The 15,392-nt window shown below is 32.7% G+C and overlaps 1 protein-coding gene across 5 annotated transcripts in view; it reads left to right on the top strand.

Annotated features, from left to right (window-relative positions):
- LOC129800558 (peroxidasin) overlaps positions 1-15,392 on the top strand; it is a 117,319-nt gene that overhangs the window by 78,007 nt on the left and 23,920 nt on the right. For 3 of the 5 annotated variants that reach the window (XM_055845034.1, XM_055845035.1, XM_055845033.1), the window contains exons 3-5: positions 7,499-7,714; positions 7,968-8,039; positions 14,397-14,632. In XM_055845034.1, coding sequence (XP_055701009.1) covers positions 7,499-7,714; positions 7,968-8,039; positions 14,397-14,632 — 524 coding nt within the window. The remainder of the gene's footprint in view (positions 1-7,498; positions 7,715-7,967; positions 8,040-14,396; positions 14,633-15,392) is intronic. The other 2 variants (XM_055845037.1, XM_055845036.1) reach the window with 1 other exon arrangement.

Here is a 15,392-nt window from a genome sequence, read left to right as displayed (position 1 = left end):
TTTTTTTTCCTATGTACCTCTGCCACTCCTAACCACTTTCATATCAGACTGGACAGTAAACAACAACAAAAAAAAATATGTGGCCGGGGGGTGTGTCGGGAATGAATAAATATTTTCCTATAAATCACAAAACTTTTATGAGCTTTTGCCCAGACTCACAGAAGCGTCAACGGTCCTTGTGTGCATTTGTTGGGAAAAAGTTACATAAATCAAAAGAACACCAAATGGACTTTCTGCTTAGTGTTCTAGCCCCCCCACCCACCTCCCCCAAACCAAGAGATGCTTTTCTGACACACCTCATGATGGGTGATTTCACTGTAAACCACCATCAATTAATCATTGTGCCTTTTGCGCTTCTGTGACTGAATAAATGATAGCCCCTGTGAAAACAGACCGTTTTCGCAAGCTGATTAAAATTTTGACACACTAAAATGGCACAAGATTTATTAATTCTATGATGCAAATAAATAATCATGTAACATACATTTTAGGCAGAAGAGGTACATGGTATTAGTTTTGAAATATTTTAATATAGTACAGAAGAGATTGTGGGACAATTTAACGGATGAATTTCCTAATTAACTTTGCAACTGATTTACATAAAGTCAACAAATAGACCTAAAACTATGCAGGTACGATATAGAGTATAGGCTTAACTAAAATAATAAACATAATACTTGAACATCATTTGTTTATGATATGATATAGGGGAAAGGCTCATAATTTTGTCCAGCTTCTTATTTTGGACACTTTGAGGATAAAATTGGACACTAAAAATAAATTGATTAAAATTATGGATTTTTAATTCAATATTTGATGAATATTGAATTCTATCTAAATATTTGTTCTTTTTGGAAGATTTTAACACTAAGTACGTTAAATTTTGAGTATAATTTGAGTTAAAATTGCTTTGTTGAAAATTCACTATGAGCAATTGCTTACGAGAAATATGACAAAACTTCGTGTTTACAGTAGACTCTCTCAAATTCGGGCATATGGGACCGGAAATGTAAGCCGAATGAGAGAGAAATTCGGGCGACAAACTTTATGAAATGCAACGATTTTTTATTCATATGCATATAGATATTAAGTTTACACACTCATATATAAAGTAAATTGCAAGAAAATCCCTCAATAATGCAAAATCAAATCAAAACTAAGACAAACCGTGCCAAATTTGAGCATATTTGATTCATTTGATAATCATAATCAAACTTGAAAAATGACAACAAACTTTTTTCAAATGTAACCGCTGCCCGAATTAAAAAGTGGCCCGATCTTAAAAGAGCCGAATTAGCGAGAGTCTACTGTACTTCAGTCTTATGCCCAACACACAATATCTTTTGTTTGAAAACATGTTTTCAAGATTTACAATGAGAGAGAACGAGATGACTAGATCTCTGTTTCATTCACTCTCATTGAAATGTCAAAAAAATGTTTACAAAACAAAAGTTATTATGCGTTGGGCATTATTTAGCTTTGGTGAAGTACTAACAATGCTTCTTTGCTTTTTTTTTAGTGATATTATTTAATATTCATTGAATATTTTGTTGATTCACGTTAGTAGTGATTTGTACATTTGACCTGAAGTGAGTTTTGCCTTGTGAATTAGATTTTTCGTGTGAAAAATGGGAAATTTTTTAAGACATTCACCAATGAGGTGATACTCCTTATTTTGGACAGGTGTTTTTCTATTGAAATTTCGTGAAGTTTTATCTTTTGTGATGACTAGGTTGGACAAATGCCTGGGGAAACAAAGGAGCATCATCTCTACGAAAGAGATGTAGTGAGAAAAGCCTTGAAAGTCACCCGGAAAGGCCAGGGAATGAGTGAATCCGCGTGTACTTGAAGTACCGAAGTCAATTCATTTTAATGAATGACATGGAAAGTTTCCGGGGGTTTCTTGTCACATTCTACGTTTCCCTTACATGAACAGGAAGAGGACTTGGTAAGATTGGTTCATGAAATGAAGAACAATGGGCATCCTGTTGAGGTGAATTAGGTGTCCAAATTTACAGCCAAGTTGTCCAAATTAATAACCAAGTTGTCCAAAATAAGTGTCAAATTCACCTCTACATATCAAATCATTTTTAAACGTATTAAAACTAGTTTTAGTAAAAATAAGACAATAAATAGCTTGCCAAGTTTCTAAACAACCTTTCTGAAAAGAGAGTACAGTAGAGTCTTGCTATAGGCCATCGCTCTAGTCCACAATTTATCGACCGAAGATTTCAAAACACTGATTTTAAGTTAGGTTATGTTTTTTAGTATGCGACATGTATAATTATTTTAATATTTTTGGCAAAATTTATTGAGTCGTTGTGATAATTGTGATCCAGAATGAAGAGAGCGAGAACAAGTACTACAATCGCAAAGAAAGTGGAAGCCCTCGAGCAATTTCAATACTAAAAGTCGTTGATAATTTTAAAAAATTACATGGACTATAGTGCGACCCAAGTGTCAAATTTGAAACCAAATATGGACTATAGCGAGGTTCTACTGTAACAAAAAAAAGTCAATTAGTATTGAAAATATCGCACTTCAAACTTGGAACATCGATGCTTATAAGCAGACTGTACAAAATTATGAACCTTTACCCTAATGAATAGAAGATAAATTCAGTTGAAAGGGAGGTTGCATGAATTAAAAGAAGGAACAGACATTATACTTCCTTAAGCACAAAGAAAAGTGATACCTAACTCTCAATCTTCACAAGACTATACACAAAAGTAATGTTATTTCGCTACCTTTCGTAAGTACCGCCGTAACTGAGAGGTAGAGCTGTCATCTTAAGGGGCTAACCTGAATTACAAGGTCAAAAACGTCAAAAAGGATCCTACAATAATTTTTTTTACAAAAATTACACAATTGGAAGTTATATAAATAAAATATCAGATTTCACACTGTTATGGTGTCAAAATTTTACACATTATTATGTTGCGCAAAAACACAATAAATTCAATATGCATTTTCGTAAATCGCATCGTTGTTCTTTGTGCAAAATCAATTTTGGCTGATTTACTAATAACAAAAAATTTTAAAAAGTTATGTCTTTAAAGTTCGTAAAATGAAATTTTTAATTTTAGGGTTATGGAATATTTTAAATAATTTTTAGTTTTATTTTTAATTATTAAATAAAATTTAACTTGGAGAAAAAAATAATAAATTCTGCTTAAACTAAGATCCTGATTTTTTTAGGGTTAATGATTAGCATAACCTCACATTTTAACCTTACTTTTTTTTTAATTATAGCGATCATAGCGATATTAGGGATACAATAATTTTCAAATTCAAAGAAGTAGCACTATATCAACAATAGTCGTTGCACATTAAAAAAAGACACATTATTTATGCTTTATTTTGAAACATATCTCCCTAAATCAAGTTGATATTCATGAGGAGCAGAAAGAGGCTGTAGTGAGGGAATAAAAAAAATATTTAGAAAGTATATAATGTTATGGAACTTTGCCTCTATTCAACATCTCTTTTAGATAGAGACATTCCAGAATGTAAATGGAGTGCCCCTTTTCACCCCGCGGAATGTGTTTTGGCAAAAGAATCAACAAAAGTTTTTCCAGGATTGTGATTTGGAGTGCAAAATAGAAAAATTTCCTTCTATGTGTACTTTTCATGGTACACGGAGGGGGAGCTTGTGAGGGTTTGTTGTGGTATATTTGAATTGCAAATTCATGCAAGAGCTCGTCTGTATTAAAATCCATCCGGATCTTCCTGGAAAATTCCCTCCACATGGAAATTCATGTATTCAGCAAGGCATTAAAGTGAGCATTACCAGTGGTCTATTTATGCCCTGATCCTACTATTCTTTGCCTCTAACCTCCACACATTGCCTGCACATGGCAGACAATCGCCCAAGGAATCACCTTTCTGAAGAAAGCCTTTTCCCCACATGGTGAGAGCCTGGTGAAAATCCTTTTCCAACTGTGCGTGGGTGAGGATCGAATGTGGAAAAAAAAGTGGAGTTTTCACAGAAAATGTCACACATACTCTATCCCAGGGATGAAAATGGAGACGTGCAGATGGCCCTCAAAGTGGTGCTCTGCATAATTTTTTTTCTCGTGCATGTCTTAGCATTTTATCAGACAAAGAATATGAAAGCTCAATGTTGGAATTATTTGCTCGTCCAAATGGTGTTCTGATTAAAATTCAAATTTTCACCATTGCGCACCGGTAATATGAAAAATTTAAATTTATGTTATGTAACGTCAAAATTGACAGCTATTTATCTGTCAAAAGTTGTTGGAGAATGGTTTAAATTTTAAATGAACCAAATGAACTCAATTTTTTTTAGTAATTCAAGTATTAAAATTCTTTTGACTTAGGTGTAAGAAGACTCCTTAAGATTGCAAAGTTGACAAAAATTTAAAAATAGTCTGTTACATTATTTTCAAATCTTCAACGGTTTGTGTATATCAATAGAGCTTATAAAATTGTTTAAAAATATTTCAGCAATTTCGCGACCTCGCTTGGGACATGCGGTTGAAAATGAATGATATGAATGAATGAATGAATATTTGAGCAATTTTGTAACACTTCCTATTTTTTAATCGTGTGGGGGGGGGATATGAATAATGTATATAACTTCTATGTATAATAATTCCACCGTACTTTCATGCTTTATATGAAAAATATTCAACATCTGTACATTACTTCAGACCATTTTATCTGTCTCCTATTATAAAATGCTTCTTCGACTTCTTCATTGGTTTATATTTCATTTCATATCAAGCATTTAAGTTAATTGAAATGATCATAAATAAAGAAATTCGTACGCGAGTAGACAAATGACAGAAGATTTTAGTCTAAGACGTTAGCTACAGCATGAAGTGATGAGCTAATCATTCTCTAAAAAAATTAAAGATACTCTATAAACTTAACTGTAGCTGAATAATTAATTTTTATAAACCGTTTTATGTTGTTAAAGTGACAGATTTATTTGTCAAAGGTTTTGTAGTCTAACAAACATTTCATAATCTAACTTTTCTACAAATTCCTAAGAATAAAAGTCACTTTTTTTCAAAGACAAAGTTAAAAGCTTACAGACTTTCTTGTGCCATCAAAATTAAATTTTTAGGCTCTTTGACATTGTCCACCACAAAATTTCTGAAACATCTTGTAAAAATAGTATTATCGATTTAACTGGAACAAAGTTTTGGTTTTGATTGATAAGACTATTAGAAATTTCAAAACTTTTGATTTTTTGTAACGGCAAAATTTGTCAAAATGACAACACTTGTTAAACTTGTTTTGGCATTTACATATGTAAGGGAAGAGCACCAGCGATCGGCAGTGTTCCTCGGATCGTCAGGTTATTACCGTATTGTTACACCAATTCAAATGAATTTTTAAAAATTATTAGCTACTTTTTAACAATTAACTCTCACAAGAATGCAATATAAAACCAATCATATATAAAACCAATTTTCTGTGAAACATCTGATTAAATTCGTGACGATCCGAGCAATTACATCTATTTTTCATTAATTTATTGTAAAAATTTAAAATTCAAATGCACAGATATAGTTAAATGGATCACTAATATACCGATTAGTATTCACAAAATTACCAAGTAATATTTTATGGCGTATATTTTCAACTGAATATCGAACATGTCTCTTAACATTCCGATCCGGGGTACTCTTCCCTTATAATATTTTTTGAACAGTTTGGACTAAATAAGTTTTTTTATAAATAACAGTATTGAAAATTCAAAAGCTTTCTTGAACCTTCTTTTGACATTATTCTTGACTAATATTTACCTTTTTGCATTCTCTGACGTTGTCACAATGACAAGTAATTTTGTAACAAAGGTTTTGTTTTATTTTATACCAGAAACTTAAAAAAGAAAATTTCAAAGTTTTCTAGAAGTTCAAACGTTGTCAAAATGACAAAAAAATTGCTGTCAAATCTGTTTTCAAATTTCAAAGAATTTTAAAAGAAAATTTCATCAATTCTGAAATAAATCTTCAAATATGTAAAAATGTTAAACTTCAAACTCGTTTGAAATTTCCTTTTGGAATCATTACATTCAGAAAATTTTGTGGCAAGATGGAATAGACCAGGAGTGTGTGTGCAAGTACCGTTTAAAACCGAATAAACGTCAAAATAAATTTGTTCAGGTAGCGTTTCGACCATTGACGTACAATTTTCATTTGACGTTTGTTCGGTTTCAAACAGTTATTACACACCTCTGGAATAGATGAAGGGTCATTTGCTTTTAAATCAGAATAGGAAAATAGTAACAAAATTAAACAATTTTGTTACTAAATATTTAATTTAAATATTTAAGCTGTCTTACTCTCAGAATTAGGATGAATATTCACTGAGAAAAAAGAGGGTGAGATTAACTTTTTTTCCTCATAACTTTAACACTTTTTAGGTGTAAAAATATATCAACATTTTTTAATGTTAATTTTACACCTTTTTAAGTGTAAAAGTAACATGAAAAGGAGTAAATTTAACCCCCAATACACCTAAAAAGGGTAATATTTACACCGATTTTGGATCAATACTGCAGGGTAAAATTAACATTTCCGGAATGTTATTTTAACTTTTTCGGATTTCTCTCAATGTTCAAGAAATTTACAGGATTCTTGAAACTTTCTTGTGACTTCAAATTGTCAAATTGTTTGACATTATCTAAATGACAGACAAATTTTTTGTCAAATATCTTTTTACACAGAGGCCTCCGATGCTCCGATATTCGGATGACAGCTGTCAAATACACGAGGAAGTCAATAAATCTTCTTTCTCTCATATGGGGATTTTATCTGGCATTTTCGGTGCCAATCAGCTGAATATCGGAGAAATCAGTGTAAAGAACCTAAAAAGCGGTCATTACTTTTAATTTTTTTTTTTAATTCTTTGATTAGGGTAAAGTGATATAATTTGGAATTAGTGATACAAATTGGACAATTCGCCGGTACAAGTTGGACATGGCTTTTTTCTTGATAAATACAGTACAAAATTTGTTTTTAAGCACAAGGAACCAAATTATAAAACTAAAGCATTAAAAATATACAAATAAAAATGAAGTACTAAATTTATCAAGACAAAAAGCCCTGTCCAAATTGTACCACTGTCTAACTTGTACCACTTTACCCTAGTCTTCGTTTTAATAATACAGCCTTGGCTTTGTTGGAAATTTAAATTTAAATCGATTTGACATTGACAATGACAGTGACATTTAATTTCTCGTCAAAAATTCAAAATATCGATAGCATATATATTCATTCGAATTGACTTTATTTAAATTTTCCATATAAAAATCAATAAGAAGAAAATAAAGAAAAAATCCATAGCCATTAACCTCATTCACTATGCGAAAAGCTCTCTTCCCAGGAAATTTTTATTCTGCCAAACAAGAAAAATCCCAAATCTGAATTGTAAATTCAGCATAACAGAAAGAATATTCATTTGCATCAACTGCATCAATATTTCATGTTTATTTCTTTTGCTTTCTTTCCTTTTTTTGCTCCAGAGATCTTCGCTACAATCGCATCCGTGAAATCCCGCCGAGAGCTTTCTACGGGAAGACACATCTGCATACGATTTTTCTCAATGAGAATCAAGTGTCAAGCATCGAGGAGGGTGCCTTCGAAGGTTTACCATCCCTCAAGTATCTCTATCTCAACAACAATCGCATTCAGCGTGTAGCACCGAATGCTTTCAAGGATTTAGACAAACTGCAGAGTCTGTAAGTACACTCTATGATTTTCCTCTGGGAAAGACAGAAAGTAGGGACATAATTTTACCCTGGAATGGTGGAAGAAATAGCAAGAAATAAAATTTTCATCTGTGGAAATTCACATAAGATCACAATCAGTTCAACTGATGCTTTTTGGCGATTGTACAAAGAAAAAGTTTTCTAATTAAATAATAATGTGATTTTGTGATCATTTCGACAATTTTTCTCCCTTCTGAACCGCAATTTTGTTAAAATGTTTCAGATATCTCCAATTCAATGAAATCAGCAATCTGACCAATGCACCATTTGTCCATTTGTCCCATCTCTCGAGACTGTGAGTATTTCTGCAACAAAAGTCTTTGGTCTCTAACCGTCTCTTGAACGCTTCCTTTTTCTTCTTATTTCCTGGTCTACAATGCAATTGACTAAAAAAAAAGAATATAACCAATTGGCAAGATGCATGAAAAATATTTTTAGCCATCCTTTAACAATTTCACATCGAAAAATCAAAAGAATTGAAAATAAATTGTAAATATTCTTTTGTCCCTTTCATCTCTGATTCAAAATGTTGTTTTCTACTCTTTTTTTTTATTCACATTTGTGCTTTTTCCCAACCTTAAAAGAGAAATTCAATAACTTTTTCTAATGCCACTTTCTTCAATCTCTTGCACTTCCCTTTTATCTTTCTGTGTGCACTCTTGCAGAGATAAATCCTGCGCGGAACATAGGGATAGACAGAGAATTTATCATAAAATTGAGTCACTGGCGATGAAAAATGGAAATGGATACAATTTCTTCAATGACTTTCATAAATTTCTCCACAATACAATTGTTTCACAATTTCCGCCGAGCTCTTCAAGTTAAATATACAGTGAGAGAAAACTGCAATCACAACTAGGGTTAAGTTAATATAACCCCACGTCTGACACCATTTCCACTCGGGGTATTTCATAATTGTTGATTTATTTTAATTCTATTACCTCTGAAAGTTCTTATAGATCAAATTTCCGTTTAGGACTTGGGCGGTTGCATAGGTCTCGAAGACTAACAATAGGGTAAAGGCTGATCATTTTGACCAGTTTCTTATTTTGGACACTTTGAGGATAAAATTGGACACTAAAAATAAATTGATTTAAATTATGGATTTTTATTCTAATATTTGATGAATAATGAATTCTATCTAAATATTTGTTCTTTTTGGAAGATTTTATCACTAAATACGTTAAATTTTGAATATGATTTGAGTTGCAATTGCTTTGTTGAAAATTCAGTGTAAGCAATTGCTTACGAGAAATATGATAGAACTTCGTGTTTACTTCAGTCTTATTTAGCTGTGGTGAAGTACTAACAATGTTTCTTCGCTTTTTTTGAGTGATAATTATTGAATATTCATTGAATATTGTGTTGATTCACGTTAATGGTGATTTGTACATTTGACCTGAAGTGAAATTTGCCTTGTGAATTAGATTTTTCGTGTGAAAAATGGGAAATTTTTTAAGACATTTACCAGTGAGGTGATACTCCTTATTTTGGACAGGTGGTTTTCTCACGAAATTTCGTGAAGTTTTAGCTTTTGTGATGACTAGGTTGGACAAATGCCTGGAGAAACAAAGGAGCATCATCGCTACGAAAGAGATGTAGCGAGAAAAGCCTTGAAAGGCTCCCGGAAAGGTCAGGGAATGAGCGAATCCGCACGTACATGGAGTATCGAAGTCAACTCACTTTAATGAATGATATGGAAAGTTTCCGGGCTTCTGTGACATTCTACGTTTCCCTTACATGAACAGGAAGAGGACTTGGTAAGATTGGTTCATCAAATGAAGAACAATGGGCATCCTGTTGAGGTGGATTAGCTGTCCAAATTTACAGCCAATTTGTCCAAATTAATAACCAAGTTGTCCAAAATTCGAGTCAAATTCACCTCTACATATCAATTCATTTTTAAACGTATTAAAACTAATTTTAGTAAAAAACAAAGACAGTAAATCCTTGCCAAGTTTCTAAACAACCCTTCTGAAAAGAGAGTAGGGTCGGAAGAACGTCTGTTCGACAGGGAACCCCTATTGACACTTTTGTCAAAATGTTGAAAATAATTTAATTTATCTAGTAAAATATAAGTAAAATAACGTTTTTTCTGTACTATACCTTTTACTGTAAGCAGATATGTTCAAATTTCATATCCAAAATGGTACAGAGTGGGGTGTCAATAGATGCTGACACGAGTTCTTAAAGTGTCAATAGACGTTCCTTTCACCCTAACAAAAAAAAATCAATTAGTATTGAAAATATCGCACTTAAAACTTTGAATATCGATGCTTATAAGCAGACTGTCCAAAATTATGAGCCTTTACGCTAACACATTTTTTTGAACACAATAAAAAAGGAACAGCATAGTGCCCCAGACTTTGCGAAATCTTCGAACTCGTTACTTAGATGCTAATACTTCAAAAGTATTTTTGCATTACTATCATTCACCGGTTCTCTAACGATTTGAACCGATTTATAAATCACTCAAAACATTGACCAAAATACACCTGAAGAGTAATGTAATTGAATTTCGGATTAAAATTAGTTATCGGTTCAAAATCGATTGGATTCAATTCAGTTTTATTGGAAATACGAAGATCTTACCAAAGATTTCAAATGTGAAACCATTCGGATGATAAATACGCTTGAAAAACCGCGTTATTAGGAATGATTGAACGGTATTTTCCAATAAAAAGGAAATGTCTGCCTCGATAATTCGTCGGTTGCGTCTACCTCTAAATCTATGTATATAGGGGAGACTGGGGCAAAAAGGAGGATAATTGGGGTAAAGGAATGGCTTTTTCGGATACCAACTGCCCTTGGGCATTAACGGGGCCTCTACAATTCAAACTTACCATTCATTGACTCATTTTTCGTTTACGGCGCAGCCGTTCCTGGACAGATCTGTTCAGTGCGCTCACTCGTTTTCTTTTCTTAATGATAGCTGATGACTATTCTTTCTGCTCTTCATTATCTGATTCTGATTTGTCTGATGGTGTCTCTGTGCCCGAAGCTGCTACACCTAAGGCCTTCAGATTTAATCAAATCTGTACTATTCTGAAATACTCGTTTTTTAAAAACACAAATCAAAAAGTTTAACAGCTATTTGAACCATCACATAATTAAAATCTAACTAAAATAGGATTTATGCCGATTTCTCAAATTAAGTCTTAAGTATTTCTAATCAAAAAACATTTCTTTTGCTATGCTATTTTCAAGCTAAAAATGCAATTTCATTTTAAAAACAAAACTAGTCAGATCCATGAGAATATTTTTGTTGCACCTTTGTCATTAATTTATCAAAATTGGTATACAAAAATGGAATAGAAACAAAATTACCTCAATTACTGACATTATTTTAAATTTAGCCACCTTTTATTAAAATCTTGCGTACGTCCTTGGACCCACGTAACTCCTTAAGAAATTTATGTGAAATTTGAGGTTATATAGATCCTAACCTATAATAGACAAGGATCAAAATTTATTTCTTTTTGCATTTTTACTAATAGAGTTCACAATCTTTTCAAACACATTAGGAATGATATTTTTTAAGTTAATACTTTTTATGATTTTTTTTTAAAACTCTTTTTAGAATTCTTTAATTAATAAAGTCTTTTCTTATTCTCGATAACCTTATTCATACTATTGTATTGAAAAAACCGACGTTAGGGAAATTTACTAGAAGGGAACCGGAATTCGTCGGGGTAGTGTAGTCACTCTTGGAAAAACGACAATCCTTTCCAAAGCTTTCGGCTCGGTCTCCAAGCCTTTATCAGTGGTCGAATCAATTACTAACTTCCAGAGTTTTGTCTCTCAATCAGTCTAGGGCAGGTACAGGGCATAACAGAGGATATGGGTACACTCTACTAACAAAAACAATTCAAGTTTTCTTTTAAAAAATTTGGCACAAATTTAAAATCTTCTCAAATTCTTCTGCTCTGGCAACGTCTTTGTTCGCACACCAGTGTGAAAAATTGAATTGTTTTTTTTTAGTAGAGTGCACCTACATCCTCTGTTATGCCCTGTACCTTCCTTAGACTGATTGAGAGACAAAACTCTGGAAGTTACTAATTGATTCGACCACTGATGAAGGCTTGGAGACCGAGCCGAAAGCTTTGGAAAGGATTGTCGTTTTTCCAAGAGTGACTCCATTTCTCCGACGAATTCCGGTTCCCTTCTAGTAAACTTATTCATACTAAACCATACTTCCTAAACCGATCTTAATATTTTTTCTTTGAAAATTTTAAACTCTCAGGAATAAAGTAATTTCTTTAATAGACACAACGAATTATAATTTACAAATCTGCCTTTTATTTAAAATAAAAACTTTTTCTCAACATTATTTTAATGGTTAAATGGTTAATTTGCCCTCCGATGTTCATAAGTTTTTCTTGAATTCTAGCACATAAGGGGAACAGCAGGGGAGCATTTTGAGGTTAAATACGATATAACTTTAGTTTTCTTCATAACCTCTTAGCAAACTAGTCTTCATTTAAACTCTATTTATAAATATTTAATTTTCATTTTACGTACTTAAATTAAAGTTTATAAGGGAAGAGCACCACGGATCGGTATGTTTACAGACATGCTCCATATTTAGTTGAAAATATAAGCCCCAAAACACTTTTTGATATCTTTGTTTTTTTTTAATTAATCTATTAATTATCCATTTAACTATATCTGCGCATTTCATTTTTAAATATTTACAATCAAATAATAAAAAATAGGTGTTAATGAAAACTTGCACTCTGTACCTCGGATCGTCACGAATTGAATCAGGTGTCTCACACAAAATTGGTTTTATAAATTAAATCTCAGCTAATGCAATGAATTCTTGTAAGAGTTAAATAGTAAAAAGTAGCTAATAATTTTTAAAAATTCAATTTATTTGGAGCAACGAAACGGTATTAACCTGACGATTTGAAGAACACTGCCGATCGCTGGTGCTCTTCCCTTAATACTTATAATTTTGGCTCATAAGCGATAATATGCTAAAGTCTTAATCTTGAGTTAATTTATTGTAAATATCATTTAAATTTTAAGGTTAGGTTATGGCGTAAGGAAGTTTTTTAACTAGTGTGTCAAATGTGAAATAGACGAAATGAAGTATTGAACTTAAATATGAGCAGCTCAGAGCAAAAAAACGCTATTTTAATAGGGAAATGCATACGACTTAGAGTTTCTTTTGCTGCGAGCGCCTCATATAAAGGAAGGTGGGGCAGCCCAGGAACACATGATTTTCAAAGAAATTTGCTGTATATTCTAAAAATAGCTAGTAACCAATAAGAAAATCAGCTAGACTTAGCTTCAATATTATTCATAAATATTTGGCAAATTGATCTTTAAAAAAAAAACTTCAGCTAATTGAAATTGCCCCACTCTCTCCTACTCGGTTTCTTCTTATTCCAAAACCATTTTGAAATTTAATTAGCTGACTGTATATTTTGATAAAAAAGATTGGAACAGTTTAATTTCGTAAATAGCTTCAAAAATGTATCATTGTTGGAAATTGAGTGGAAATGGGTTGTAGTTTGTTTAAATAATATTCATTTTAATACAGTATGAGCAATGTAAAAGGCATTTGTATTGTGTGTATCAACCCCGGAAATGTTTTTGATAAACTAGAAATAAACTTTTTTATGGTATGTCATCAAAAAAATTAAAACGAGTTTTAAAATATACAAATTTTTGTAGATTTTTTTTTTTCCTGTAAAACTTTTTCAATTTCATAAAAGCCTGACTTGCTCATCGCATTGAAGCTTACTGACATGGAAAAATATTTGCTGAAAATGTATTAGATTTTATGAACTCTCCTGTTCCAAATTTATCCATATTTCAATCAATATTTCCTTCGTAGACTACACTTCTGTGAGAGATTTTTTTCCGAGTGCTGCTGGTTATTTTGAAAAGATTGAAATGGCCACATTTATTGTGCTTTTGCTTTTGGGAAAATGCGGAAACGACGGATGAATAAATGGTGCACTCCACCCTCGAAATGTATAATAGCCAGACTTGTGTCGTCTCTTGTTTATCACACAGCGATTTACTGGGATATAATGTGGCTTTAAGGGTTGGAGGAAAGATGGCTTGGGATTGGGAAAAATGGGCTACCCCGCAGAAGCCAGTGAATGGGACTTTATGGTGAATTTAAGACTGAACCGGAATGTCTCGCGGAGAATGTATTGAAGATGCCTGCAAAATATTGGCTTGTATTTCACGTTTTCCCATCCTCCCTGGCTAAAAACTCTTCATTTTTGCTTGGGGGATGTGTTGAACGTCTCCTTTGTCCATTGATGGCCATATTTTAGTCAAATTGCTTTCTCCTTTGCCATTGTATACCTAAGCCGGGATTTACAACATAAAATTTAATCTCTTCTGATCAATTTGCCTGTCAAGTGCACACAAAAGAGAAACACTGGTTACGTTTTCCTCTGCATTCAACATTGAGCAATTTCTTCCATCATTCTTCGACGCGCTTTTCTTCCCAGGTTACCCTCGAAAAAGGAAAATCCCTTTATCCTAAATTGCACACTCATACAAAAAGGTGAATGAAAAGCACTTTGATAACTCTCAGCTTCGGTTTTTGAGGGTGGTGGATGATAATTTATCGAATGAATCATTTGCAATAAATGATCTCATCTTTTATCCCCAATCTCTGCCCCAGATTCCTCTACAATAATCGCCTAACAACCATTCCCGAGGGTCTTCTCAATGGCCCAAGATCTCTTAGAAGACTCCGTCTCGATGGCAACCCACTGGAGTGCGATTGTCGACTTTTGTGGCTGGTTAAAGCTCTGGTGAATCCCAGGACGACCTTCCAAGTGGCTGCCACATGTTCCTCACCAAGTGATTTGGCTGGAAAAAATATTTACGTGGTCAAAGAAACAGATCTCCATTGCTGTAAGTATCAATTAAAATATCAGTAGTAAAGTATCAATTTAAAATCCGATATTTTACTATTATCTTAGCCCATAAATATTTTTAGTTCAACCTGAAATATAGTAGGAACTATTTTCTGACTGAAGAAATCGTAATTTTTTCATTATTTCGACGTAGAGGAGAGCGAGAATATTTAGAACACTTTGACTTTAATACAGGCTTCAGACCTACACTGAGAAAAAAAAGAGGGTGCGATTAACTTTTTTTCCTCATAATTTTAACACTTTTTATGTGTAAAAATATATCAACATTTTTTAATGTTAATATTACACCTTTTTAAGTGTAAAATTAACATGAAAAAGGGTAATTTTAGCCCATAATACACCTAAAAAGTATAATATTTACACCGATTTCGGATCAATAATGCAGGGTAAAATAAATATTTCCGGAAAGTTAAGGCGTCTACACATTGGGAGCAATTTTCGTCAAAAATTGCGTTTTTGACAGAAATTTGACGTTTCCCCCTACAACGCTGCAAGGAATTTCCTTCAAAAAGCAATTTTTGACAAAAATTGCTCCCAATAATGTGTAGAGGCCATTATTTTAACTTTTTCGGATTTCTCTGAGTGTTGGTACTCGAATGACAAAAAATGTTAGAAACGGTGCAAAAATCTACAGGCAACTGTTGAAGATTCTCACGGATTCTCTTCACTGTTGAATCTGTTCACTGTTGAACATTGAACAGAACGAAGTTCTTGTACATATGTTCTTTGGAATATTA

This window comes from Phlebotomus papatasi, chromosome 2 (genome assembly GCF_024763615.1).
Source record: "Phlebotomus papatasi isolate M1 chromosome 2, Ppap_2.1, whole genome shotgun sequence".
Taxonomy (NCBI): Eukaryota; Metazoa; Arthropoda; class Insecta; order Diptera; family Psychodidae; genus Phlebotomus; species Phlebotomus papatasi.
Note: the sequence above shows the minus strand (reverse complement) of the source record. Positions and strands in the feature narration are given on the sequence as shown.